We start from the raw sequence: 27,109 nt of genomic DNA on the forward strand, positions 1-27,109 counted from the left end.
CCTTTCCCCCAAAGCCTTGAAGCCAGCTTTTCTCTGCACTTGGGCCGGTCACTGTTGTGCCCGAGGGAGGAGCTGGTTTCTGACAGGTGGGGGGGTGGGGGGTGGAGACGGATGAAGGGAAGGATGTGGAAGCCAGACAGAGGCTGATCTCAGGCCACGAGACAACCCTGCTCTGGAGGAACAGGACCAATCCCACACCCTCTTTCCTGGGGCCTCAGGAGGCCCAGGAAAGTGGAGAAGCCCCACCCCGCCCTCTCCTGATGGGCTCAGAGGCACTGGGGCTGGAGGCCACAAGCCCAGTGACACACATCCCTGTGTCATCCCTATATCCCCAGACCAAGGATGCTGACGCTTAGCTGTCAGAGCAGGGCAGTGCGGAAGCCACCCAGGCCACTTCTTATTTCACCATGGAGGGGGAACCCAAGCCCAGAGAGTACATGAGACTTTCCTGAGGTCACACAGCGGGTTTGCAACCAGCTCCTGTGAAGGCCCAGGATCCTTTGAGGCAGAGCTGGCTAGAAGCCACTGGTATTAGCCAGAGTTTTGGTCACCTATAGCAGCAACTTTCAGGAAAAGGACCTTCCAGAATACTCCTAAAAGAAAGAGGAGTGTCTCAGAGGGAAATCATGGAAAGGCGTCATGGGGGTTCACCTAGGAAGGGGAGGCTCATGGATCAAAGCTTCTTTAAGGAAGGTAGAGGGCAGGGCTTTTGCCCTAACAGACCTCTAGAGACAACATTCATCTTGTCTTCTGCTGAATGGTGCTCCCTAGAGTTTTGTCTCTTGTGCAGTGCACAGCCTGTGCAGCCAGGCAGGGAGGCCTGGTTAATGCAGTGGGGGATCAGAGGAGAGGTCTCAGGTCATGGGTTCTCAAGTCTGGATTCCTGGGCCACTCCAGACCTACTGAGCTAGAATCCTTGCAGCTGGTGCTTCCCTCTCAGGGAAAATCCCTGGGTTTAGGAACAAACCCGAGCTCACTCAGATAGCAATGGGTACACCTGGCTTGGCTGAGAAGTTCAACAGGCAGGCGCTAGGCCTTAAGGCTGGGGAAGAGGTGCCTGTTCCCCCAAAATCATCTCCCAGAGGTCGGTAGCCCCCACCCCCCACCCTGGAGTCTGAGGGGAGACTAGCGTCTGGGGCAGGGGGCCAGCACCTGTGCCCACTGGGCCTCATTTTCCAGAGAATTGGCCTGGTCTGGCCTTCTCCAGCTTCTGGCGCCGATCGAGGGGGATCTCCTGCAGACTGATGCCGTGATTGCTTGCCCTGCGGGAGAGAGTGCGGCAGCTTCAGGGAAGGCGAGCAGGAAGGCGTGGTCAGGCACCAGGCAGGAGACTGGGAGAAGGGAGAAGGCGTGAAGGGGCCGGGAGGCTGTCTCCTCACCCAGGCTGCAGGTCAGGCGGTTTTGGGATGGGCTTGTTGAAGCCCTGTCTGCCCACCAGCCAGTACGTGTCTTCAGCGCCCTTGCCCTGGGGAAACACGTGGGAGGGGAGCACTTAGGCGGCTGGGTGGGGATCGCGTGGATCTCGAGGTCTGAGTGGCCTCGGACTGGCCTGGGCGCAGGACGGGGCAGGGCTTAGCCTCACCTTCAGCTCCGTGCGGCCTCGCACCTCGGTCTGGAAGCCCTGGTCCAGAGCGCGAAGAATGCGCACCGTGCTCATGTTTACGTGGATACGATAAGCTGGGATGACAGGGGAGGAGGGGATTTCGGGACTCCCTTCCCCGGCCCCTCCCCCAGCCCCTCCCCCGGCCTCCCCCTCCCCCAGCCATTCTCCCAATGCTCCGTGAGTCGCCCCACTCACGCAGGCCCGTGGACTCCATGCGCGAGGCGGTGTTGACCGTGTCCCCAAACAGGCAGTACCGCGGCATGGTGAGGCCCACCACGCCCGCCACGCACGGGCCTGCAGAGACGCGCAGGGTGGGTGGCCGGAGTCTGGGCTGTGGCTGGGGCGTTGTAGGGGGGGGACCTAGCACCTCGGGGGACGCTGGCACCCCATCTCCACCAGCTCCCCAAGGCAACACTCTCAGGGTACCTCTCGGTCTCAATGGGGTGTCGAAGGTGGCTTCAAGACAAATGACCACCACCCCCCACCCCCTGCCTCCCCGCACTCTGCAAGCTGGCGTCCTGTCTCGGGACTGCGGAGCCGCCCGCAGATGAGCCTGAGGGCCCGGGAGTTACCTGAGTGCAGGCCGATGCGGATGCGCACGGGAACTTCGGGCATGTGGCGCATTCGGAAGGAGCCCACGGCGCTGAGGATGTCAAGAGCCATGTTGGCAATCTCGGCCGCGTGCCGCTGCCCGTTCCGCTGGGGCAGCCCTGAGGCCACCATGTAGGCGTCCCCAATTGTCTCCACCTGAGCGAATGGGTTGTGAGGCTTCAGCTCTGAGCGCCCCTCTCCCCACAAAGCCATTGTCCCTTGGCAGGGGACCTCAACGGGGGTTAATGCGGGGATCCGGGGGGAGGCCTCCAACCTGGGTGGGGGGAGGGGCCTGGCAGAAGGGACAGAAGCGCTGCGAAAGGCTTGCCCTCGCCCCCACACCCCACCTTGTAAACGTCGTGGGAGCCGATGATGGCGTCGAAGAGCGTGTAGAGGTCGTTGAGCAGATCCACCACTTCGATGGGCTCGCTCATGGCCGAGATGGTGGTGAAGCCCACGATGTCGCTGAAATACAGTGTCACCTCCTCAAAGTACTCGGGCTCCACAGGTGTCCCCATCTTCAGGGCCTCGGCCACAGAACTAGGGGTGGCGGGCGGCAGGGTGACTGCCGGGCCCCGCCAGAGGGACTGCTCTCCCGCTGCCCCCCACCGCCCCTCCCACGGGCACCCACGGCGGCAGCATCTGCGTGAGCAGCCGGTCTGTCTTCTGCTTCTCCAGCTCCAGCTCCTCCGTGCGCTCGCGGATCAGGTCCTCCAGGTTGCTGGAATACTGCTCCAGCATCCGCAGCATTGAGTCGATGATGTTGGTTTTCCGGCCTTTGTTGATGCTTTTGAACTAGTGGCAGGAGGACGCTGGTGGGACCTGGGCCGCCATGACCCTTGCCTGCGGCAGGATCGCGCCTGGTCCCTGCAACCCTCCCCTCCCCCTTCATCTTTTACTCATCAACCACCACCCCCCCCCCCCGGGGGGGGGGGGGGAAGGGATGCCAGGCCCTAGGTTTTCATGCATTAGCAGAAGGCCTAAGGGAAACGGGGGTTCCCAGAGGCCAGCTATTGTCAGCTAGCAATTGATGAAGCACTGGAACCAGCCCAGCCTTTGGACTCCCAGGCCAGTTGTCTTTCTGCCACCCTGTGCCCAACATTTCTCCCACCTAGAGCTCTGTCTCCCGCTCCAAAGGCCTCCACAGCCCCTGTTCTAACTCTGCCCCCGCCTACCCCCAGTCCTCAGACTACCCCTCTGGGAGATAGCCTGGAGATCAGACATCCTGCTCGTCTGCCTTCCAGAGGCTTCCCCAGGCTGTTGGCACAGGGCCAGCCCAGCCCTAGCCCAATCCCAGCCCCTGACCTGCTCGAAGGTGCGGTCCAAGGAGGGCCGGAGTTCTGGCTCCTCGGCCCAGCACTGTTTCATCAGCTGGATGCACTCTATGGGTGCCTGGTCCGCTGACACTGAGGGCCGGCACAGCGGAGGGGGACTCCGCACCTTCTGCACCACTTCTGGAGGCATAAGGGGGCCAGGAGAGTCCACCTCTGACGCTGGCCTGACTGTCGAAGCCCAATATGGGGCACGACATGGGGGTTCTCTAAATCAGAGCTTGGCTGCAGGGAGGGGAGGGTGCTGGAGCAAGAGGAGGACCTTGAACCCTGGGGGGCGGCAGAGCAGAACGCTGTTGCACATAACAAGAGGGAGGTTTGGGGTGATCAAGGTTGGGGCGAACAAGGATCTAAACCAAATCCAACCGTTCTTCACGCCCTTCTCCCAACACTGCCCTCTCCCTGGGGTCCCTAAGAACCAGAGAGGAGCTTGCTCCTCCAGCTGGAGGAGAGGCTTGGGGCCAGGACAAGAACAGAGGCGACCACGGAAGCCTGGGTGTCTAACAGCCGCCCCGTGCATCCCGGTGCTCGGCTGTCCACTGTCCTGACCCTTCAGACCCACGTAAGGGAGGCCCACATAATTACGCCTCAGTTTCGGGCTTTCGGAAAAAGAGGCTGGGTCAGGCGAGGCTGTGCCTCACAGCAGGCCGCCTTTCTAGCCCAGAGGCCCACGCATGTGGGCGGCGTACCCTCAGCAGTCAGCTCCAGCATGGCATAGGGTGTGCTGCGACACACGACTTCCTGCATGATGATGCCCAGGCTGAAGACGTCACCGGCCAGCGTTCCCCTGCGCTCCAGGGCCGGGTCCCGAAGCAGCTCCGGAGCTGTCCACAGCTGGTCTGCGGTCGGGGGGAAGGGGGCGTGGGCATGCGGAAGGCCTTGGGGGCGCTGGGGACGGACCCCCCCCCCCCCATCCTAACCAGAAAGGCCAGGCCCGCACTCACTCACGAACTCCCAGCCTGAGTCTGGCCCGGCTACCTGCAGCTGCCCTCCCAGGAAAAACTACCAGCCAGCCAACGCGGACCTCAGAGAGAGCAGGGTCCTCGCAAATAGGCTCCTGGCTTCAGACCGGTGGGAGCGCAGAGGAGGCTCCGTCCTTCAGGCACAAGCCCCGCCCCGCCCCGCCCCTCGCCCCACCCCAGTCACGGAGCCCACCCTTCTCATCTCAAAAGTCACAAGACCTTCTCCGTGGCAGGAGCCACGTCCGGGGGCGGTGGAATGGAGAGCATGCGAGGGTGGAGGGCGGGGAGGAGGGACCCTGGAAATAATGGGAATCCTGGGGGTGCCCGTCCGCGCGCGGGAGACAGCCCTGGAATCCTACCCTCGGCGCTGGGAGGTTCCGCTAACACCCGCTGCGCTTCCAGCAGTCGCCCCTGGCCGTGGTCCGTGACTTTGAGCACGAACCTCCCGTCCACCACGCAGTTCCGTGACTTAAGTCGCCCGTGGGCCACACCTCGATGGTGCAGATACCTCATTCCCTGGAGGGATGGGAGGGAAGGCGGCCTCAGCCCGGCGGCTCCCTGCCCCGTCCTCCCCGCCATGCCCGCACCCCACACACCTTGATGAGGTCCAGCAGGAGGGAGGACTTGAACATCCAGTCCAGCTTGATGTCTCTCTGGGCGAGGAGGTCGTGGAGGGAGCCCCGGGTGCAGTGCTCCGAGACCACAGCCAGCGTGCCTTCCCCGGCAGCCACCGAGCCACCGGCTCCTGTGCCCAGGAAGAGCCCCAGGTAGAGGGCCACGTTCTCGTGCCGGAGCTCCAGGAGCTGGAAGCAACGTGGGGAGGAGACCTGTTATTCAGGCCTGTTTCTGAGTGTCCCAGCACAGAAGATGGGATAAGAATGGGGAATGGAAAGGTCCCTGGGGGTGCAGAGGGGCTGGCTTCCACAGATCACCTCTCTTTCCGAGAGTCCCAGGCCGCTGGGCTTTAGCTTCAGGTTAGGACTGAAAAGGCAACCTTGCCTGGGGAACCAGGACCCGGGCACCTTCTGCTGGATTAGCGGTAAGACTTTGAACTGCTGGGCTTTAGGGGGAAACACTCCATGGAGAATCCCCCCTGGCCAGCGCCCTCCCCTTCTGATGTAACAGCCCTTGTAGAGAAAACCCGGCAGAAGCCTCCCTGCTTTCAAAGAAAGCACCAGACTTGGGTGTGTGGGGCACATCCCAGGGCCACCTCACTTGGTTCTGTCACTGTGTCAGAAATGTCTGAGACTCCCAGCCTCCCCAGGTTAGGGAGGAAGGGACTGAGCAGTCAAGTTGTGGTCCCAGAGGAGGACAGCCCAGCCTCCCCACCCCCCAGTCTGGGTGAGCTGGAAATACAGGGGCTAGCCACCGGCAGTTGTCCTTTCTCACTTTCCTCCAGTCTAGTGGGGGGCTTCCTTTCATTTGAGATGCCTGCCATTAAATGGTGACTTAGCAGTTGACCCTAAGTCCCTCTGCAGCTGTGGCCAAGAGCTCCAGTGAAGGCTGCAGGGAAGGAGGCCAGGCCGGGGCTGCATCATGTAAGGGCAAAGGGCCAGACTAAGCCCGTCTACAGGCTGCCTGCCAGCTGTCCCCTTCGCTTAGCGTGTGTTCACTAAGCCATGCTGTGCAAGTGGCCGGATGAAACTGGAAAGCCCTTTTTAACTTTCTGTCATTCCCTCAACAAACATTCATTATGTCTAACGTCCCAGACACCGTGTTGGGGCCAAACTGGCAATGATGAAGCAGTGATGTCCTCACCCTCACTTAGCTTACAGACCAATGAGGGAGGCAGGTAAAAAATACGCCAGAGGGGCGCCTGGGTGGCTCAGTCGGCGGGGCATCGGACTCTTGATTTCGGCTCAGGTCATGATCTCAGGGTCGTGGGATCGAGCCCTGCTGGGGGGAGTCTGCTTGGGATTCTCTCTCTCTCTCTCTCTGCGCCCCTCCCCTTCTCTAAAATAAATAAATAAGTCTTTAAAAAAATAGGCAAGCCCACACTGATTGCACAATGACCAATCATGACAAGCACACCAAAAGAAAGGGCTAGTTTTATGAAGGAGCGTGGAAATCTGCTTTAGAGAGGCGGGAACAATTCCACTAAGACCTACTGGTCTCTCCCACAATGGGGTCTACTTCTGTACCCAGCTGCAAAGAGAGGGCAAGGAAGTTAGGAAATGATGGCCACCCCACCCCGTACCCCCCACCATGGGCCCACTCTCACCTTGGAGAAGGCTGTTTTGGTGGCTGGACGGATAGCAACGTGCTGATCCCCGGGGAATTTCTTCAGCCAAACCCAGTCTCCCTGGAGCAGAGATGGGAGTAGTGAACTCAGTTTTTCTCATTTTTCTTTCTTTCTTTCTTTCTTCCTTCCTTTTTTTTTTTTTTTGCCTTGCGTGAACTAGTTTCTTAAAACCCTGCACGGCAAGGAGGAGCCCTAGGGCCCCCCATTTCCTCTGGTCCCTGCCCACATCTTCCCTGTGACACAGAGCATCAGTAACGAGGGGCTTGAGGTCTGGGGGTCCACTTCGAGGCTAGCTGGGAGGGAGCCCCCTCCTTGCACGGCTGTCCTCACCCTCTCAGATGCGCCTGCCAACAGCCTTGCTCAGCAAACCATCCCCACCACACATGCCACTGAAACCACAGCCCTTGGCACGCTCCATTGCCATGAGAGAGCACATGCTAGGAGTCAGGAGTCTGGGAAGATCAGACTTTTTATTATAGTTGAACAGCGAAGGCCAGGCAGTTCCCCTCCAGGCTCTGAGCTGCCCTGTCCTCAGCTATTGGTCCAGCTGGTTCACGGGGACTCAGGTGACCCGGTAGGAGTCCCCGCATTTTCTGTGTGACCTGTCGCTCGGGTGGAACTCTGAATCTCCATCCCGCCATCCTGATTAGCTGAGCTCCCCCAGCTCTCTCTGACTCTGCTCACAATTCTACCCGCCTCCCACCACGTGCAGCCTGGCTGAGCCACAGTAAAGATCCTAACGCCCTTTTGTGACTTTCTTTTTCCCCTCTCAGGCTTGCTGTCCCTGAGTCTGAGCTGAACTGGGTGGCAATGTTGGGTTGGGGCCAAGACGTGGGTCTGTCTTGAGCTGGGGATAGCCTGGTCTGGAAACTCCCCAAACTGAACAAGCCCATGCCCTGAAAATGTCATTTTTATGACCATGAGACCACTTCCCAGGGGCCCCTCTGTCCCAAACTTTCTGGGGAGGCCCATGGGGAGAAAGGAGTAACCTGAAGTCTTGGATCACTGAGGGGACAGGGACAGGGCCCGGGGCACCCAACAGGACAGGGGATGGCTTCAGTGGGCACACCAGGCTGCGTGGTCCCAGTATCCCCAGCCCCCACCCCGAGTCAGCCTCCAGCCTCTGAGCCACTCGGATTGGCCTTTGAGGAGGACTCATCTGGGTAAAGGTTAAGACGAAATCCTGGGGCAGGAAGGATTCCCAGATGCTCCCCTTTGGGGAACCCATGACTTCTTCCCAGAAACCCTCCTGGGCTCCTATCACCATTTCCGGGGGGCTTGCAGGGTACGATGCAACTCCAGGACTAGAGCTGGGTCTGGCCGGGGGTAAGGCTCACCTCATAGATGCCAATGTTGGAGCTGTCCGAGGGCTGGCTGGGGACACTGCGGATGTCCGATGTGCTGCGGGCAGCCAGACTCGATCGGCTCCCCTGGGCCACCTGGAGGGCAGAGGTCAGTGCAAGGGGTCAGAGTCTCGAGTTGAGGTCAGGCTGAGTTCTGGGGTTTACAGAGGGGAGCGGAAGAATTCTTTATTAGGGAAGATGATGACGACATTACTTCTCAATTGCGCTGCCCTTTACAGTTTACAAGACAAACAGTCTGTTTTCTCAGAGCCTCACGCTGCCCCAGGAAAGCAGCCGGGACAGCGGCTCTTACTCTCCTGGCACAGCCCCAGAGCTCAGACCTGATGGGGAGCCAGGCCAGAAGCCAGGCCTTCATGCGTAGGGCCAGAGGGGAGGGCTGGCCCAGGCAGGGGGACAGAAACGCAGGGAAGGACACTTGGAGAGCTGGCTCTCCGCCAAAGATCCCCCTGCCTCCCCGCCTCCCCCACCTTGCGTGTGCTGCCCCCGTGCGGGTGGAGAAAGGTGATATCGTTCAGAGTCAGGATGATCTTGTTGGGGCCAGAGACCATCTGGATGTGAAGTAGCCGGTGCCTGGTAGGGAAAGGATGCCATCTGCTCAGAGGGGACCAAAGGCCCTGAGAGGAGGCTGGCAGGGAGTATCGGCTCTGGGAAAAGCAGCCACCCCCAAACCAAACACCCTCTGGCGGGCCACCCCGTGGGGTGCCCCCTCTCCCCCAGCCCTCCCTTTGTCTGCTCTTGATGGGCCCAGCCTGCTGTCCTTGCTGCCCAGACACAGCTGTGACAGGTGGAGAGCCATGCTCGTCCCCTACTCACCTCACATAGTGGGCCAGGAAGGCCCCCATCAGCCCCATCCCGACCACCAGGAGGAAGCCAATAAACACGAGGCTGGGCTCCACTCCTGGAGAGGAGAGAGGAGGGAGGCTGAGGACCCCGTGGCCAGGGGGAGCACCCTCTCTATCCAGGTGCAGTCATGTCAAATCCTGAAGGTTCTAGCAGAGGTGGATGGGAGCCTGGAACAAGGTCTTGGGAAAGGCCATGGGTTCTGCAGAGGCGAGCCTCTGGCAGTGCTAGAAAGGCTCCTACAGGGGTATGGGGGCTTGGCAAGACACGGGTTCTGCACAAGCCAGGGGTCTGAGGAGGACCTGGAAGGAGTCACAGGACGAGAGTTCACTCTCTTTCACCACTTTGTGGAGGGTCAGCGCTGACTGTCCCAGTGGGGGCTGGGGTGCTCGCCCTCACCTCCGTTGCAGATGACGTGTGGCTCGAACCAGCATGAGGGGTCGGGCCCGGGGGCTCCTCCCCCTCTAGGGAAATGCACCGGGGTCCCAGCCGAGCGGAGGGAGCCCCGGGTGGGGTCCAGCACGTATGTGGCGAAGAGCCGGTCCCCAGCCGCATCCGTGTCCAGCAGCACGAAGGCAGGCTCCTCGCCTCCTCCCGGGGCCCCACAGAAGCCGGGCACCTGGGTATCCTGCATGTGGCGGGCCACCGCGGCTCCGGACACCCAGCCGCCCCCTGCGGCCGCCCGCGCCCGCGCCACGCCCCCCGCCAGCAGGAAGACCGCGTCGTAGATGGTACCGAAGAGTGGGGACACCTGCGGAAGGAGAGGACGGCTCAGGGCTTGGGGACACCGCCCATAGGCGGGCAGACTGGCCCACCTAGCTTTTCACGGCTTGGCTTCGTTCAAGTCCTCAAGCCCCGCGTGTATAGACTGTTCACACCTGCTTCGAGTTAGAGAGCTTCCCGGTGCCCCGGGGTGCTCTCTCCTCCTCTCTCCCCATTGGCTCTCTCTCTCTTTCTCTTTCTTCCCATTGGCTCTCTCTCTCCCTTTCTCTTTCTTCCCATTGGCTCTTTTCTCCTCTCTCCCCAATGGGTCTCTCCTCCCCTCTCCCTTTTGGCTCTCTCTTCCTCTCTCCCCGTTGGCTCTCTTCTCTCTCCTCTTCCTAGCTGACCTTCCCTCTTTCCATGGTTCTCAGGCTCTTCTCCCCATTGACAGCTCTTCCCTCCCCTTTCCACCATTGATAGCTCCTCCCTCCCCTTTCCTGTTGGTTGTCCTGCTTTTGTTGTTAATATCATTACCTCTCATTCACCTAAAAGCCTCCTTTCCTACCTTTTGGTTGGCTTCTATCTTCTATTTTTCCTTCTTTTCTTCCCCCAAGGCTATCACCCCCATTTCATCAAGCTTATTTTTCCTAGTTCCCATCTCTTCCAGTGCCAGGCACTGTGTAAAGCAGTAGGCGATACTGAGATATTGGTAAGATAGAGTCCCCATGCCAAGGAAATCTCTCTTCTGGGCAGGCAGACAGACACAGAGGCTAAGGCAGTGCCATGGATGAAGGTAGCAGGGAGGAAGGAGGAGAAGACGTCCAGAAGAAGTGACTCCCATCCTTCAGGGAGGGAGTCAGAATTATCTGGGAGAGGGGAGGGACAGAAGACCTGATCAGCCATCTGAAGAGACCTGCATCTCGCCCAGGCGAGAGAAGTCCCTGGGAGGCTCTGAACAGGGGTGTGACACACTCAGATTTGTCCAGTTTCTGAAGTTTGAACTGATCGTTGGGTGGAGAAGGGCCTGGGGCAGGTAAGCACTGAAGCAGATACCATCCGGAAGATTCTGTTTGAAGATGTAGGTCAGAGGGGCTGTGGCCTGAACCAGGGCAGTGACGATGAGAATGGAGAAAGTGGATGGATTCAAATGGCTTTTACCAAGTAAAAGTGACAGGACTTGATGTCTGGATGTGTGTGTGTGTGTGGGGGGGGGGGCGGCCAGGAAGGTGAGAGGTCACTTCCAGGGGTCTCACAGGGAGCTAGGTGGAAGGTTGTGCACGTTAGGGAGAACTGAAGATGCTTTTTTCATCACTTCCTCCACTCACCCCTCCATCCCATCTCACCACTATGCCTAACTGATACTTGTTCTCTTCTTATTGACCCTTCCCATCCTTTCTCCCATTGTCTACCCCAAATCCTCTTGGAGGAGACTAGGGGCATTGGTGGGGGGAATATCTCACAGCTGTATCTCAAGTTCAACCCTTTGAGTGGGGCCTATGTGGCGGTTAATTTGCCGCCCACTGACATCTAAACCCCCTCTATCTTAGTGGTGTCCAGCCCCTCCCCTTTCTATGAATGGTATAGAGTTAGACGATCTGAACTGGGATTCTGGAATCCCAGGGAATCCTGGGTATTAGTTGTTTGTCGGGAGTACGTTGTGGATCTCAATGATCACGGAAGCTCCCTGCTCCTTCTAGGGACCTTTATGCTTCTCACAAGAGGTCAAGGCTCTCAAAAAATTATCACCAGTGGATGAAGCCGCAGAGGAAACACCTTTAAACAGGGCATGGAGATTGGATCTGCAACCTTCCTTCTCCCTGTTCTCTTAAGGACACCAGCAGCGGATTCTGGACTGTGTTGGAAGAGGGTTTCCTTTGAAGCAGACAGCCAACATTGCAGGGTAGAGTTCACTAGGGTCTGCTGCTTGGAGCTGGGTTTGGGAGGTCTCATTGCCCTCACTCGGGAAGCAATTCCAGTACACTAAGATGCCCCAAGCAAGACCAGTCTCTACACTCCCCAGTAAACTTCAGAACAGGTAGGGCTGCTGGTTAGTTTCTCCCTACTGACGGCCATCCTCTGATTGGACTGACTATATCAACTTCTCTCCTTCTTGCCTCTCTCCTCCTCTCCTCTCTCCCGCATTTCCTGCTCTCTTCCCCCTCCTCCTCCCCTCTTCCCACCTCCCTGGTCCTTCTACCTGCTCCAGATTGAGGTCAGAGGGCAGCTCCTGGTGCTCCTGGGCCCTGCGCAGGCTATCCATCACGCTGCCTCCCAGGGGACAGTGACGCGTGAGGGTGAGCACCGCATCGTGGGCCCTACGAAGCTGTGAGCTGTTGGCGAGCACGGCCAAGGCCTCTGGGCCTGGGGACAAGGCGTAGTGGAGAGTGTCGAAGGGCAGGAAGACCAGGGAGCCATCGACCAAGCCCAGCTCTTCTGCAGCCTGCAGTAAGCAGCGCTGCTCCTCGCCACCGAGCAACACCGAGTGCATCACCATGATCACCGCTGCGGAGCGACGGAGACTCTGGCTCATTACCGCGCCCGGCTGCTTGTCGGCCCGCACCGCCTCCCCCTCCCCCGCACCCTGCAGGGGAGCCTACCGCTGACTCTGGGCCCGTCCCGGACCCTCCTCAGGGCCTCCCGGGCTCCGGACACGTCCGAGGGTTCCATGGTGGTCACCAGGGCCACAGGCAGACCCCGGGCCCTGAGCGCGGTGGACAGAGCGTGTCCCGCCTCCACCCACAGGTCCTGGGGCGCGGTGACCAGGGCCACGCGTGCCCAGCGGAAGGCGCGGAGGAGAGCGTAGAGGGCGTCCGCTGCAGGCGTCCCGGCGGGGGCCGTAGTGCCTGCCGCCCGCGCCCCCGGGCAGCCCCAGGGCGCCAGCGCCACCCCTGCCTCTTGGGCTAGGAGCTCGGCCGGCCTGCAGGCTGCGGGGTTCACCGGCCCCACGAGGCCCGAGACGCGCCCCAGAGCGGAGAACACCGCCCCCAGGGAGCCCGGCGTCCGGCACGGCTCGGGCAGCAGCGCGACATCGAAGCGGGGGCTGCCTTCCAGGGCCGAGTCGCGATTCAGGCGGGCGGCGGCCAGGCGGGCGGCCAGGTCCGGGCGGGAGCGGGCGAAGATGGGGTCGCAGGTCCAGGGGCCGAGCACCCCCACTGTGAAGACGGCGGAGAGGGCGGAGGGGGGCGGGAGGAGCAGCAGCAGCAGCAAGAGCCGGAGAGGAGGCCGGGGCCGGGGCAGGGCCCCGGGGACGCGGGGCGGGGACACAGCCCACCGCGAGGGGGCGCAGAGCAGGGGGTCGGGAAGCCCACCCGCAGGGAGGATGCTCCCGCTCATCGCCGGCTTCTGAAGAAGAAGGGGGGCGGGATGAGCAGGCGAGGCCCCCAGAACTCTCTTAGGGCCCTGTCCGCAATGCCCCGGTTTCTCCAAGCGCAATTAACCCGGGACATGGATCCACTTCCACAGCCCCCTCTTCTGGCTCGGACGACTCTTTGGGGGTCAAGAGCATGGCCTGCAAGCCCCCTGCACCTCCCCACTTCAACCCCCCCTGCTTCTCCTGCTGCCTGTTCCCCTCTTGCGTGCCCCTCCTCCCTCCTCAGGCCATCGGGGGTCAGTGGAGACACGCTCATGCCCTCTTCAGCTCCATCTGGGGCAGAAGGGACCCGCCAGTCCCTGTAGAGGGGCCTTTGCCACTCACCGGAAAGTCCGGGGCTCGGGCCCAGGCCCGGGGTGAGGGGTCACAGGGCAGATCCCCCTTCTGACGCCCTCCCATAGGTCTCCTTTGCCAGCCAGGCCCAGGGCGGGGGTGTGGGAACAGCTGTCCGGAGCCCTTAATCTCCCCAAGCTGATTAGGGTCCCTTAATCAGGCAGGGTGGAGTTGGTAGAGGATGGGGCTCCCCCGGGCTGGATCTATCCTAGCCGCCAGGCAACCAGCAGGTCTTTCTCCTCTGTCCATCTCAACCTCTGAGGCTCTCAACCTCCCTGCCCGACAGCCAGCATGAAAGCAGCTGCAGGTCCCCCTTTTCAAGCCACATTGCCCTGTTCTGCCCGGAAAGCAATCACATGAGCCCATGGGTCCCTATGGGTGATCAGTTTCCCTGGGGTGAGGAAGGAGGAGGGGAGTGGAGAGGGGGGACTGTCTCTCAGGCTCATTCTCTCCAGTCATCTGTTTCTACACTTGGCCCCCAAGTCCAAGCCCCATCCTTTGGCTGGCGAAGTCCATATAAGGCCAAACCCAAACCAGTCTGGTTCCTGTCTTTCTTCTTTTCATCAGCCCACACTTAATACTCTGATCTCCGCTTCTCCGCGCCTAGAAACATGGCCTCTGGGCCTTGGGAAGGCAGAACTCCAAGAAATAATGGTGAGAGCTCCAGCCTTGGGCAGACCTTGGTTCAGATTCCTCCTTCCTGGCTTCGTGACCTTGGGAAAGTTGCTTAATCTCTCTGAAGGTTGTGAAAGGTACCTGTGATAATTAATATAGTGCCTGGATGGTAGAGATGACTAAGACAAGTTTAAAGGAGAATGTGAGGGGAGACTTGCTTGACCATATATCAAAATTGATTACAAAGCTGCAATAATTAAGACATGTATGCAGTATTGGTATGGGAATAAAGAAGTAGACCAATAGGAAGAATAAACCATAGAGAACACAGGGACAAACCCAGTAAAAATGGAAATATGATCCATGAAAAAGTGAACATTTCTTACCGGGGGCGGAGAGAGAATGAGTTATTCCACAAATGGGGCTGATTAGTCAGCCATATGACTAAAGGTCATATGGACAGGGTAAAGCGATAGGGTACGATCCCTCACGCTATACAAAATCAAGCAATCAAAACTTAAAACCATTTCAGAGAATCATTTTTCAGCCATCATGGCAAAGATTGTATCAGGCAAGAATCCTCAGTGAGTGCTAACGCTAGTGGGAAATTGTAACGAGAAGGGGGATGGTTGCATGTCTTAAAAGAGCTCCCTACAGACTGCTTACCAGTTGGAAGGAAGCACAAAAAAATAGAAAGCATTTTATACAGTGGAGAGACTGGGCAATGCTTAGACCAGAGATCAAAATTAACTGATGAGGGGCAGATAGACATCTGTATTCTTCAAAACCATCAGTATTCTAAAGACCAAGTTTGAGGAATCGTTCTGTATTAAAGGAAGCAGAAAGACCATGACAATTAAATGTGATACCTGCTCCTAGTTTGGATCCTGCATTTAAAACTGCTATAAGATTATGGGGCTCCTGGGGCACCTGAGTGGCTCAGTAGATAAGCAGTCTGCCTTCGGCTCAGGTCGTGATTCCAGGGTCCTGGGATCAAGCCCCGCATTGGGCTCCCTGTTCAGTGTGGAGTCTGCTTCTCCCTCTCCTGCTCCCCCTGCTTGTGCTCCCTCTCTCCCTGTGTCTCTCTCTGTCAAATAAATAAATAAAATCTTTAAAAACAAACAAACAAACCAAAAAAGGTTATGGGGACTCCTAGCTGGCTCCATTGGAAAAGCGTGTGACCGTAGAACTCTGGTTCGTGAGCTCGAACCCCATGGTGGGTGCAGAGATTACTAAAAAAAATGAAATAAACTTATAAAAACAATCATCTAAAATGGCTATACAGTTATATGGTTTATAGGGTTATAAAAAGGCTATGAAGAGTGTCAACATCAAATCTGTCAACTCAAAATTGAGATATGAATGGGAGATTTGATAAGATGTATTTTTTAATTTTTATTTTTTAAAGGTTTTATTTATTTATTTGACAGATGAAGATCACAAGTAGGCAGAGAAGCAGGCAGAGAGAGAGGAGGAAGCAGGCCCCCTGCTGAGCAGAGAGCCCGATGCGGGGATCGATCCCAGGACCCTGGGATCATGACCTGAGCCGAAGGCAGAGGCTTTAATTCACTGAGCCACCCAGGTGCCCCAATAAGATGTATTTTATCAATGTAAATTTATGAGATTGATAACTGGTCTGTAAAATGTAAGAGACTATATCTATTCCTAGGAAATATACACCTGAAGCATTTAGCTGTAATAATAAGATATAATGTATGTCACATACCTTCAGATAATCAAGAAAAAATATGACATGTATATGTATTATATATGCTATGTTTCATATGTTACATGTATCAAGTGATAAACAAATGGATAAAATGATAACATTGGGTCGACTAGGTAAAGGGTATATGAATGTTCTTTGTACCATTTAGTTTTGCAACATTTTTCAAATTATTTCAATTATGCTAATAAAATATTAACAAATACGTTAATTTTAAAAAACCCTTTTAGGTAAAAAAGAGAATATCTGTGTCAATTCAGAGTAGGAAAGAATTTCCCAAACAGACACGTGAAGTACAAACCATAAAGGAAAAGACTTAAACATTTGAAAACATTAAAATTAAAATGTCTGGGGGCACCTGGGTGACTCAGTCAGTTAAGCCTCTGACTCTTGGTTTCAGCTCATGTTATGATCTCAGGGTCGTGAGACTGATCCCTGTATCAGGCTCCGTGTTCAGTGGGGAATCTGCTTGAGATTCTCTCTCTCCCTCTGCCCCTCTCCCTGCTTACAGGCACTCTCTCTCTTTCTCACTCCCTTTCTCTAAAATAAATAAATAAATCTTTAAAATTAAAATTTCTGGGTGTCTATCTGGCTCAGTCAGAAGGGCATGCAACTCCTGTTCTCAGGGTCATGAGTTCGAGCCCCATGTTAGGTGTAGCAATTACTAAAAAAGAAAGAAATAAACAAATTGCTTTTTTAAAATTTAAAAATTGAAACTGTCTGGTCAAAAAAGTATATCACAAAGAGGAAACATAAGCCAAAGACAGGAAGATAGCTGCAAAATGTTAAGAAATGTTTACTACCCCAAATACATATGATATGAAAAAGTTAACAACCCACTAGGAAATGGGCAAATGGTATGAACAGGCAAGTCATGAGAAAAGCCTAAGGAAAAATGCCCAACCTCACTAATAATCAAGGAAATGCAAAATAAAACAAGGAAATATGCTTAACATCTATCAGTTAGGGTTAGGGTTAAGTGGGATGATACCAAATGTTGGTGTGAATAGGGGGAGACACAACCCCTCCATATTGGTGAGGAGGTTTAAACTGGTGGACTGTTTGGCAATACTTGGTAGAGAGGAAGGACCACTTGCAGGAACTACCTAAGAAAATCATTTATTTATGCCCAAACAGACTTGAATAAAGACTTGTTCATTCATTCAAAAAACACTCATGGGGGGGGGGTTAAAAAAAACACTCATGACTGGGAAACAACAGTGCATGAAGAGTTTAAGAATCTCGTGGAGGTGAACACTTGGTTACTATACTGAGGGATTTTGAATACATTTTAAGTAAAAAAAAATTTGATGCCTGACCTATAGTAGATTCTCCAAGCCTAGCAGGTGTCAGTGTTCATTTCAATAATCCAGGCATCTTCATTTTTTTCTCCCTTATTCATTCATTCATTTCTTTCTTCCTTCCTCTTTCTTTCTTCCTCTCTCTCTCTCTCTCTCTCTCTCTCTCTTTCTTTCTTTCCTTCTCTCCTTTCTTTCTCTTCTTTCTTTTTCACCTTACTTTCCATAGGGTTTTTTCCCAAAAGCTCTTCTTTTCTGACATAACATCTTGATTTGGAATCACGGATTCTCAGTTCAACACTTCCATTTCACAGATAATGAGACTGAGGCCTAGAGACTAATTTGGCTCAGTCCCTAATCTCCTGATTTTCTCCTGGTGTCCGTGAAGTGACAGGTAATATAGTTTGGAATGAAGAGCTAACTCTTTGAAACTTTAAAAAAAAATTGTGGTAAAATGGGCATAATATGAAATTCACCATTCTAGCTATTTTTACGTGTCCAATTCAATGGTGTTAAATACATTCACTGTCACCACTACCTGTCCCTAAAACTTCATCACCCCAAAATGAATTCACCACCATACCCAGTAAACAATAATTCCCCATTTCCCCCTCCTCCCACCCCCCTGGCACCACCATTCCACTTCCTGTCTCTGTGAATTTGACCACTCTGGGTACCTTGTAAATGTAGAATCCTACAGTATTTGTCCTTTTGTGCCCAGCTCATTTCACTCAGCATGATGTCCTCAAGGTTCGTCCATATTGTTGCAGGTGTCAGGATGCCCCCCCCCCTTTTTTTTGGCTGAATCATATCCCATTGTATGTATATAATAAGACATTTTGTTCACGCATTCATCTGCCCATGGACCCACGGGTGGCTCCTACTGTTTGGCTTTTGTGAGCAGTGCTGCTGTGAACATGAGTGTACACATCCGTCAGAGTCTCTGCTTTCTTTTAAGTATATATCCAGAAGTGGAATGGATGGGTCATACGGTAATTCTCTGTTTCACATTTTGGGGAAATGCCATACCGGTTTCCGGAGTGGCCACACCATCTTATATTCTAGGGGCAGAATATTTTAAATCTGTCCTGGTCCTCATGGCAAGGTGACACGGCCAGACTGCGGCCACCACACTGACCCCCCTTCCAGTGACCCAATCTGAGCTTGCATTTTTTATTGTCCGTTGCCTCCTAAACTCACCTTCAGTCTGTCTGGTACTGAAGCTGCCCAGCCCTCAGACCTAAAGGGTGGGGCCAGATCTTAAAGGGAGGGAGTTACCAGAGGGCAGAATTAAATTTAAATCCCACTCCTATAAATAACCGGGGCCACAGGTAGAGCTCACCTCTGGAAGGTCTCGGTTTGTCTCCTTCAGGGAAGGGAGAGAACTGGGACTTTTATCCCTCACTCAACAGCCCCCAACCCCCACCACCAAAGTCATGAAATTTGGAGTTGACAAAAGGAATTAGAAGTTTTCATTTGTGGAATTGCCACAGCTTGACAAGGAAAGCCGTGATTCTTTAAAGTTTAAATGGGGCAAGAGGACTTTTTTATCCCTTTTCTCCAATTTGGCCTGAATCGGAGAGTAGCAGATGATACATGGGGGAGTCTGATGTTCAAAAAACAATTCAAGTTGAGGGGTGCCTGGGTGGCTCAGTGGGTTAAGCCTCTACCTTCCACTCAGGTCATGGTCTCAGTGTCCTGGTATCGAGCCCCACATCGGGCTCTCTGCTCAGTGGGGAGCCTGCCTCCCCCTGCCTCTCTGCCTACTTGAGATCTCTCTCTCTGTCAAATAAATAAATAAATAGATAAATAAAATCTTTTTTAAAAATCCACTTTAAAAAAAGAATGCAATTATAGGAGCACCTGGGTGGTTAAGCATCCAACTCTTGGTTTTGGCTCAGGGTTGTGAGATCAAGCCCTGTGTGGAGCTCCAAACTCAGTGTGGATTCTGCTTAAGATTCTCACCCTCTCCCTCTGCTCCCGCCCCCCACTCTCTCTCTCTCTCTCAAATAAATAAATACATATTTTTAAGGATGCAATTCTATAAAATATATGTAATAAAACATATTATATAAGATATGTGTGTGTGTATATATATATATATGTATATATATATATATGAGTGCCACATAAGAAGGCTATGTAGCAACTGGAAAGATGCTGTTTTGCAGTCTGAAGACAGAGGAAGGGGCCGTGAGCCAAGAAGTACAAAGAACTCAGGTCTAGATGCCAGAAAAGGCCAGAGAAGGGATCTTCCAGAGCTTCTAGAAAGTCTTGCAAGATAGCCCTGCCCTGCTAGCCCCGGGGAAAGTGCTTTCAGACTTCTGACTTCCAGAACTGAAAGCTAGTAAGTACACGCTATTTCAAGCCACCAAGCTCGTAGTGTTTGTTACCGCAGCCCTAGGAAACAGATACATGGGACCCTCTGTCCTCTTGGGTAGGCCCCATAGGGTCTAATGGGAGAGAGTTGGGCTCACAGCCTACAGGAAGGTTCTCTTGCCAACGAGCCTAAGGGCATCATCAGGCAGGTTTGCTGTCGAGTCCCCAACAACACATGACATTTTAGGTGGTAATGCATTTCTGGAATCATTGCAAGTGTCAGAATGCCCTTGGCAATGGGCAGGTGTCGATTCCTTGACAACCGAATGCACAGTCACCAAATTCCCCACCTTAAACCCAAGGAACATCCTCTTAGAGGGAAAGACATTCCTCTTCGTCTCAGTTGTACGAAGCTTGTGAAAGTTCTGCTCCCGGCATGCCCGTGTTCCCATGAGAAAATAACCGATGGTCAAAATGAGGATGTAATCAAAATGGAAAGGAAGATTGGCTGGCATGGCCGGGGTTGACCGCTCCCCCTCCCAAGTATCTGTTTATCAGCTGATATTTAAAACTCTGAATTAGCACAGAATACAGGCAGGTAGTGTGAAAGCCGAATGGACAGCTGAACCCTTGGACAGCATGGTGAGTACGAGACCCGGTCCTCACGGGGTTGGAAATCACATACAACTAGTGACTCCTTCCAAGTATAATCAAGAGCCTGTTGTCAACTGGAAGTCTTACCAAAAACATCGGTGAAGTCATATTGTGTATGATATACGTTTTCTGTATGTGTTTTTTTTTTTAAATATTTATTTATTTGACAGAGAGAAGTCACAAGTAGGCAGAGAGAGAGGAGGAAGCAAGGCTCTGCTGAGCAGAGAGCCCAATGTCGGGCTCGATCCCAGGACCCTGAGATCATGACCTGAGCTGAAGGCAGAGGCTTAACGCACTGAACCACCCAGGTGCCCCTGCACTGTGTTTTTATAATAAAGTTAGCTAAAGGAAAGAAAGTACACTTAAGAAAATCAGAAGGAAGGGGCGCCTGGGTGGCTCAGTTGGTTAGGAGTCTGGCTTTGGCTCAGGTTGTGATCCCAGGGTCCTGGGATCAAGTCCCACGTTGGGGTCCTTGCTCAGTGGGGAGCCTGCTTCTCCCTCTCCCTCTGCCTGCCCTCCCCTTACTTGTGCTCTCTCTCTCTCAAATAAATTTAAAAAAGAAAGAAAGAAATGCAACATTTTCAAATCACCTCAAAGTTTCTCTTGTGACCACTTGCAGTCAGCCCTTTTCCCAGCCCCTGCCACAGGCAACCACTTGTTTCGTTCACTCTAGATGAGTTTGGTTTGGCTTGAGTGTGTGTTTTGTAACTGATGTATAACTGACATATAACATTGTATTCCTTTTGGGTATACAACATAATGATTTTATATCTGCCCATGTGGTGAAATGGTCATCATGATAAGCTTAGTTAACATCCATCACCACACATTGTCAAAAACATCTTTTTCCTGGGGCTCCCGGCTGACTCAGTCGGAAGGAAGAGCACATGACTATTGATCACCGGGCTGTGAGTTCGAGTCCCATGTTGGGTAAAAAGTGTACTAAAAAAATTTTAAATAAAAGAAAAATCCTTCAAAAAAATTTTTTTCTTATGATGTGAAATTTTAAGATCTACGCCATAGAGTTCTGCACATATACAACACGGTATTAACTATAGTTACTATGCTGTATTCTCATCCATGGGGTTTACTTTTTTTTTTAAGATTTTATTTATTTGTTTCTTAGAGAGAGAGAACAAGTGGGGGAAGGAGCAGGCAAAGGGAGAAGCAGGCTCCCCGCTGAGCAGGGAGCCCAGATTTGGGACTCCATCCCAGGACCCTGAGATCACGACCTGAGCCAAAGACAATCACCACTGAGCCACCCAGGCGTCCCCTGTGGGACTTACTTTTCTTACATCTGGAAGTTTGTATCTTTTGACCATATTCACCCGTTTTGTCTACCCCCACCCCCCGCCTCCATTCCCTTTCCCAGCAACAACCCATTGATTCTCTGTATCTGTAACTCTGGGTTTTGTTTTGTTTTGTTTTGTTTTGTTTTTTTAGATTCTACACATAAACAAGATCATACCTTATTTTGTCTTTCTCTGTCTCACTTATTTCACGCAGCGTAATGCCCTCAGGGTCCTCAATGTCCTTGTTGTCACAAATGGCAGGATTTCCTTCTTTTTTATAGCTATATTTTGTTGCACACACACATGTGTGTCTGAGTGTGGAGTGTGGACTGTGTGCGTCAGATTTCGGTCCATTCATCCTGGTTATTGTGAATGACACTGCCGTGAACACGGGGTACGGAGAGCTCTTCTAAACAGTGATTTCGTTCCCTGCAGCTAAATACCCCTCTTCTTCCTTCCCACTCACCCACGGCCAACCCGAAAGCTGGCGAGCCTCAAATTTCTAGAAATTCAGCTCCAGATTTTTAAATCTACGTTTTCACATTGTATCTTTTCTATCTTTGGGATTCCTTCTCAAACATTTAGGACCAGCAGTTAAGACTTAACCACATGTTCTGGTTTCCTTTTCCCACCATTATTTCTTGTTTGTCATGTTCACCATTTATTGTGTTCTAAATTCTGCCCTGTGTTGATGCAGCAGGGCTGTAAATCTCCGCGCACATTCAGAAGCGCGACAGAGGCATTCCGTGTCTGACGATCCTTTCTTCCTTTCTTTGTCATGGCTAGGTCAAGGTCACCAGTAAGTCCCACCCAGCCTGGGCCATGCCAGGCTCTCTGTGCCCGCGGCCATCAAGGCCTCCTCTCTTCAACCCCAGGTCTCGACTGGCTTGAGGGCTTCTCAGCCAGTTGGCATTCCCTCCATCTCCACGCCCCGATCTCCCCCATCACACACAATCTGAGGCTTTTCTCTGCCCCCCTCCTCCTCCCCCCATCTCTTCTGTGTTCCTGCTCCCATCCCTGGTGGACCTGGTTTGAACCATGTCCCCAGTGCATGTCCACAAGCTCCCCCACACCCTTCTGGATGGTTCCAGCATGCCAGAACCCCGCAATTTCAAATCAGGAAGGGGAAAGAAGAACATGGGCCCGAGTTCCTCCACACACCTTTCTTTCCTTTCTTTCCCCCTTTCCGTATCCTCCAGCACCTCAAGAATTGGGCTTTGCCTCCTCAGGGTGAAAAGCTAAGGTCTGTCTCTTAGGGGCTGCCCCTATGTTTCCCTCTTTCCTGGTAGGGACCCTCAGCCTGGCTTCTCAGTCTTGGGGGGCGGTGTAAGAGATGCCTTCTTTGCAGAACAGAATGAGCCCTATGCCTTGGCCTTGGTAGACCTGATTTTTTTTATATCGGAACCACAGACTTGTCTGGAAGGAGGACTTGCTAAGGATGGGTTGATTATAAACCCAAGGAGGGTCCTCAAAAATGTTGTACGTGAGTTCCTCGGCTGGCCTTGTAAATCACGAGGTTTTTGGTTTTGTTTTGTTTTTTTAAAAAGATTTTATTTATTTATTCGACAGAGAGAGATTACAAGTAAGCAGAGAGGCAGGCAGAGAGAAAGAGGGGGAAGCGGGCTCCCCGCTGAGCAGAGAGCCCAATGTGGGTCTCGACCCCAGGACTCTGGGATCATGATCTGAGCTGAAGGCAGACACCCAATGACTGAGCCAGCCAGGTGCCCCTAGGTTCTGCATTTCTAAGAATCCTTTTTTTCTGCTCCTTTTTCTACAACCGGTTGGTTTGGGGAGGGGGCGAGGCTTTTTATTGTAGTAAAATACATTTAACCTAAAACTTACTATTTTAACCATTTTTAGGTTAAATGGTTAAATGCAGTTCAGGGACACCTGGCTGGCTCAGTCAGTGGAGTGTGTGATTCTTGATCTCGGGGTTGTGAATTCGAAACCCGCTTTGGGTGTGGCGCCTACATTAAAAAAAAAAAAAAAAGGTGTACAGGTCACTGACATGAAGAACATCGTGTAAACATCATCTAGAATATCTACACCCCCAACTCTTCCACCTCCCCCAACATAACTCTGTGCCCATGAAGCAATTACTTCCCCTCCTCCCCTCCCTATAGTGCCTGGTCAGTGTCATTCTACTTTGTGTCTCTAAACACTCGGTTATTTTAAGGGTCTCACACGGGTGGAATCTATCCTTCCACTCTGGCTTACTTCACCTGCTACAGCATTTTTAGGGTCTATGCATGGGATAGAGTATATGGAAATTTTATTCCCTCTTACGGCTGAATAATATCTCATTGTGTGTGTTCCACAAAACCAGGTTCGTTTTTACGAATACAGCGTGCTGTCGTTAACATTTTCGAGGTGCTCATGTGACTATCTTTTTTTTTTTTTAAGAATTTATTTATTTATTTGAGAGATAGAGATCACAACTAGTAGAGAAGCAGGCAGAGAGAGAGAGAGAGAGGAGGAAGCAGGATTCCCGCTGAGCAGAGAGAGCCCGATGCGGGGCTTGATTCCAGGACCCCGGGATCATGACCTGAGCTGAAGGCAGAGGCTTTAACCCACTGACCCACCCAGGTGCCCCAGGGTGCTCATGTGACTATCTTAAGCACATTTGTTTTCCCTCCATTCCACTGGGGGACATTCCTTTCCAGCTTGTCCTTCCCGATCCCCCTTTCTCAGGACACGGACTGCCCTTGCTCAGGAGGGGACCCTCTGTCCTCTCCTCATGCGGTTGGTAGTAGACGCAGAGAAGGCGCGCAGGCTGGTGTGAGCAGCCTGGGTGTTTACCAAAATCATTTCTTGCTTCTTCCATCTGGCCCCGTCCCCTCGGTTCGCAGAGTGGAGGGCTGTCAGCCCTCGGTGCTGTGTGATCAGAGATGAGGCAATGGCACCTGTCCCAGCAGGGACAGGACCAGCCACCAGGCCCCCCAAGGGTAAGACCAGGACTGAAGGTGCTGGAGTGGATCAGACCCAAGGGTACCTGGGGCTTACTCTCCCCCCAACTCCGTGCAGCCAAGGCGGGCAGGGCCCCTTTCTCCCCAGCCTCCCCTCCCATGGCTGTACCCTTAACCTGTCTGGGTAATAACCTCTCCCAGCCGCTTGGGCGGAGGCCTTGGCAAGTCCCTGGCCGGCTTAGTGAGGGAGGAAGGACAGCGTGCTGGGCCACTAGGCACCAGCACAGCTCACAGTCCCCCTTGCCTGAGCATGCAGGCCCCACTCCGAGACCGTGAGCTCAACGTTGGGGGATGTGCAGGGGGGCGCTGGGAACGGAGAGGTGAACGCAGGGTCTCGTCTTGGAAACCAGAAGCCAGTGAGGTCACACTCGACCGGATTTTAGCTTCGACCACCTCCAGTTTTCTGTTTTTCTCCTCTCCTCCTTATTTTCCTCTTTTCCGATAGTTTCAAGAACGGATCCCTAGTGATCTGGCACGTTCTAAATTCACTTCGTGATTTTGGGAAAGCCCCACGAGCGCGTTTTGTTCCGGATTATATATCTGAACTACAAAGTGTGTTGGGAAAGGACCGTAATCCAAATTATAAACAGCTGAAAATACAGATTGTGTGAACTAGGAAATCTGTCGTAAAGTAACCCAGAGAGACTCCGACTAACAAGACTCTTGGTAGGGCTGGAAAAAAACCGATGTTTGCCACCAGGGGGCGCTGCCGGCCACGTCTGCAGATTTTTAGGGGAATTGTTCTTTGTGTTTGTCTTGGGCCGCGTTTGAATATGATTCCCCTGGCAGATGCAGCGAGGGCCAGGACCCCAAACGGGCTGTCGGAAAGCCTGGAGGGGCTCGTGTTACTGAAAGCTTGAGAGATTGGGCTCATTTCAGGCACGGCTAGATTTAGGCACAGACAACCTGTGTCCTGTGTCAGACTTGGCTCTCCTCAGGGATGGGCTTAATTGTCCCCAAGGCTCTCCTCTCAGTGGCAAAGTGGCTGCAGCGGCTCTGGTCCCCCCAGCCTCCCACTCGCAAAGACCCCACTCGCCCGACAGTGTTAACACAAGTCCACAAATTGTGTCTCTGGGCCTGATGGGCCTGACCTTGGTCAGGAGTCTGCTCCTGAGCCCAGCTCAGTCCCCGACAGCGGGATAGACTGGGAGACCCTGGGTCACAGGGGACTCAGGGTAGGGCCAGCCCAACCCAGAGGACAGGGACAGAGAGTGGAAGGGTCTGCAGACAAGTCCGGGCTCTGCTCCTGGGAGCTGGGTGAATGCGTGCTGGGCGGTCCCCAGAAAACCTGTGGAAGATGCCGGAAATGGAGGGTCTCAGGCAGAGGTAGGGGTGAGGGGTGCGAACACAGCTGGCAGGATCAGCTTCAGACCGGAGGAGAGACTCCCGGGCCTTGGTGACGGGCAGGTAGGGCTGAACCGAGACTTCGAGCTGGGGCGGTGCAGGGAGAGGGGATGGGTCCCCCGGAGTTGGATCCTGGGAGGGCAGGGCTGAAGCAGGTTCTCCGCATGACTTGAGGAGGCCGGGGAACCAAGGGGCCAGAGTGATGGACAGACCCATGGCAGGGCCAGGGCAGTGGGTGGGGGGGCGTGTCGAAGTCTCTGGAATGAGGACTGTGCTCTGGGATGTCCACCGGGGATGGGAGGAACAATCAGCACGCTCCTCACTAAACTGCTGGCAGGGAGGAGGACACTGGTCCCCAACCTCCCAGCGCTGGTGTTGTGGAGGCTGGGAGGACCCTCTGAGCAGAGAAGCCCGTGGATAAAAAAACAAGTGGAGGGGAAGGTCCGTGCATGAGGGACGAATTCAGGAGAAACAACGAACCCACAGATCGGTCATCTGCTTATCTCTGCTCCAACCCAAAGCCCCACAGAAATAACCCTAAAGGAATCAGAAGGGCAAGAAGGATGGGGGAGGGGATGAGAGACGCTGGCATTCTGGAAACCGGGGAGATGGTAGACACCGCTGCTTGACCCGGCAGAGAGGAGACAGCTCGACCCAAGGGCTGTCGGGGTCACACATCAAAGAGGCAGAATCCTGGAAGCTTCCGGAACTGGAAATTTCACGTGTTTTGTCTCTTGGTTACTTGGTAATAAACTGCCCCGACATTTAGCGACTTGTCCCTTGAGTACAAGCAGCCGTGTGTGATTTTATGATCTGTGGGTTGCCTTTGGGGGCTCTGCGGCTCCCCGTAAGGCCGGCTGGGCTCTTGGGTGAGGACCTCTGTCCTTCTCCATGACTGTCTCCCTGGGGCCTGGGCTTCCAGCTCGGTGTCACCGAAACCAGCCAATGGTTAGCTAAACCGGGCTCTTCCTCATGCCGGTTTTCTCAATGCATGTGAGTATTAGGGTCAGTATTATCATTAGACCTGTTCACGGGAAGTGGTTGAATCGTAGTGACGGGGTTAGCAGACATGAACTGAAACACCAGAGCCAGACAATAACTGGCCCATTGATAAGGTCCTCTTGGTCATGAGCCGTCAGTTCTGCCCATCATTGCAAGCAGTTCCTCTCCAAGAGATGCCGGTCGGGCCTGCAGGCTTTAACGCTGTTAGGTTCCAGAAACAGGACTGGTCTAGGCAACATCTGGCTCCGTGGCATCCTGGTCACTATCCCAAGAGGCAAAATCATCCCTTGCTCTGAGCCTCTCTCAAGGCAACGATAGAGGGGCACTTGGGTGGCTCAGTGGGTTAAAGCCTCTGCCTTTGGCTCAGGCCATGATCCCAGAGTCCTGGGATCGAGCCCCGCATCAGGCTCTCTGCTCAGCGGGGAGCCTGCTTCCTCCTCTCTCTTTCCCTGCCTCTCTGCCTGCTTGTGATCTCTGTCTATCAAATAAATAAATAAAAATCTTAAAAAAAAAAAAAAGCATCGATGCAATATTGGATTTCTCTCACTGACTCTC

At 53.7% G+C, this 27,109-nt stretch overlaps 1 protein-coding gene across 1 annotated transcript; it reads right to left on the bottom strand.

Annotated features, from left to right (window-relative positions):
• Nucleotides 1-293: 293 nt before the first annotated feature.
• On the bottom strand, nt 294-13,404 carry GUCY2D (guanylate cyclase 2D, retinal). Its single transcript, XM_059378595.1, has 20 exons — nt 13,330-13,404; nt 12,233-12,977; nt 11,833-12,137; nt 9,333-9,684; nt 8,907-8,991; nt 8,561-8,663; nt 8,067-8,168; nt 6,709-6,789; nt 5,084-5,290; nt 4,847-5,003; nt 4,215-4,364; nt 3,500-3,648; nt 2,826-2,989; nt 2,542-2,734; nt 2,176-2,350; nt 1,799-1,897; nt 1,583-1,677; nt 1,380-1,465; nt 1,153-1,262; nt 294-593 (listed from the first exon to the last, which is right to left on the bottom strand). The coding sequence occupies exons 1-19, from the start codon at nt 13,402-13,404 to the stop codon at nt 1,169-1,171; spliced, it is 3,417 nt and encodes a 1,138-aa protein (XP_059234578.1). The 3' UTR covers nt 294-593; nt 1,153-1,168.
• Between the last annotated feature and the right edge of the window lie 13,705 nt (nt 13,405-27,109).

This window comes from Mustela nigripes, chromosome 16 (assembly GCF_022355385.1).
Source record: "Mustela nigripes isolate SB6536 chromosome 16, MUSNIG.SB6536, whole genome shotgun sequence".
In the NCBI taxonomy this organism is placed as follows: domain Eukaryota; kingdom Metazoa; phylum Chordata; class Mammalia; order Carnivora; family Mustelidae; genus Mustela; species Mustela nigripes.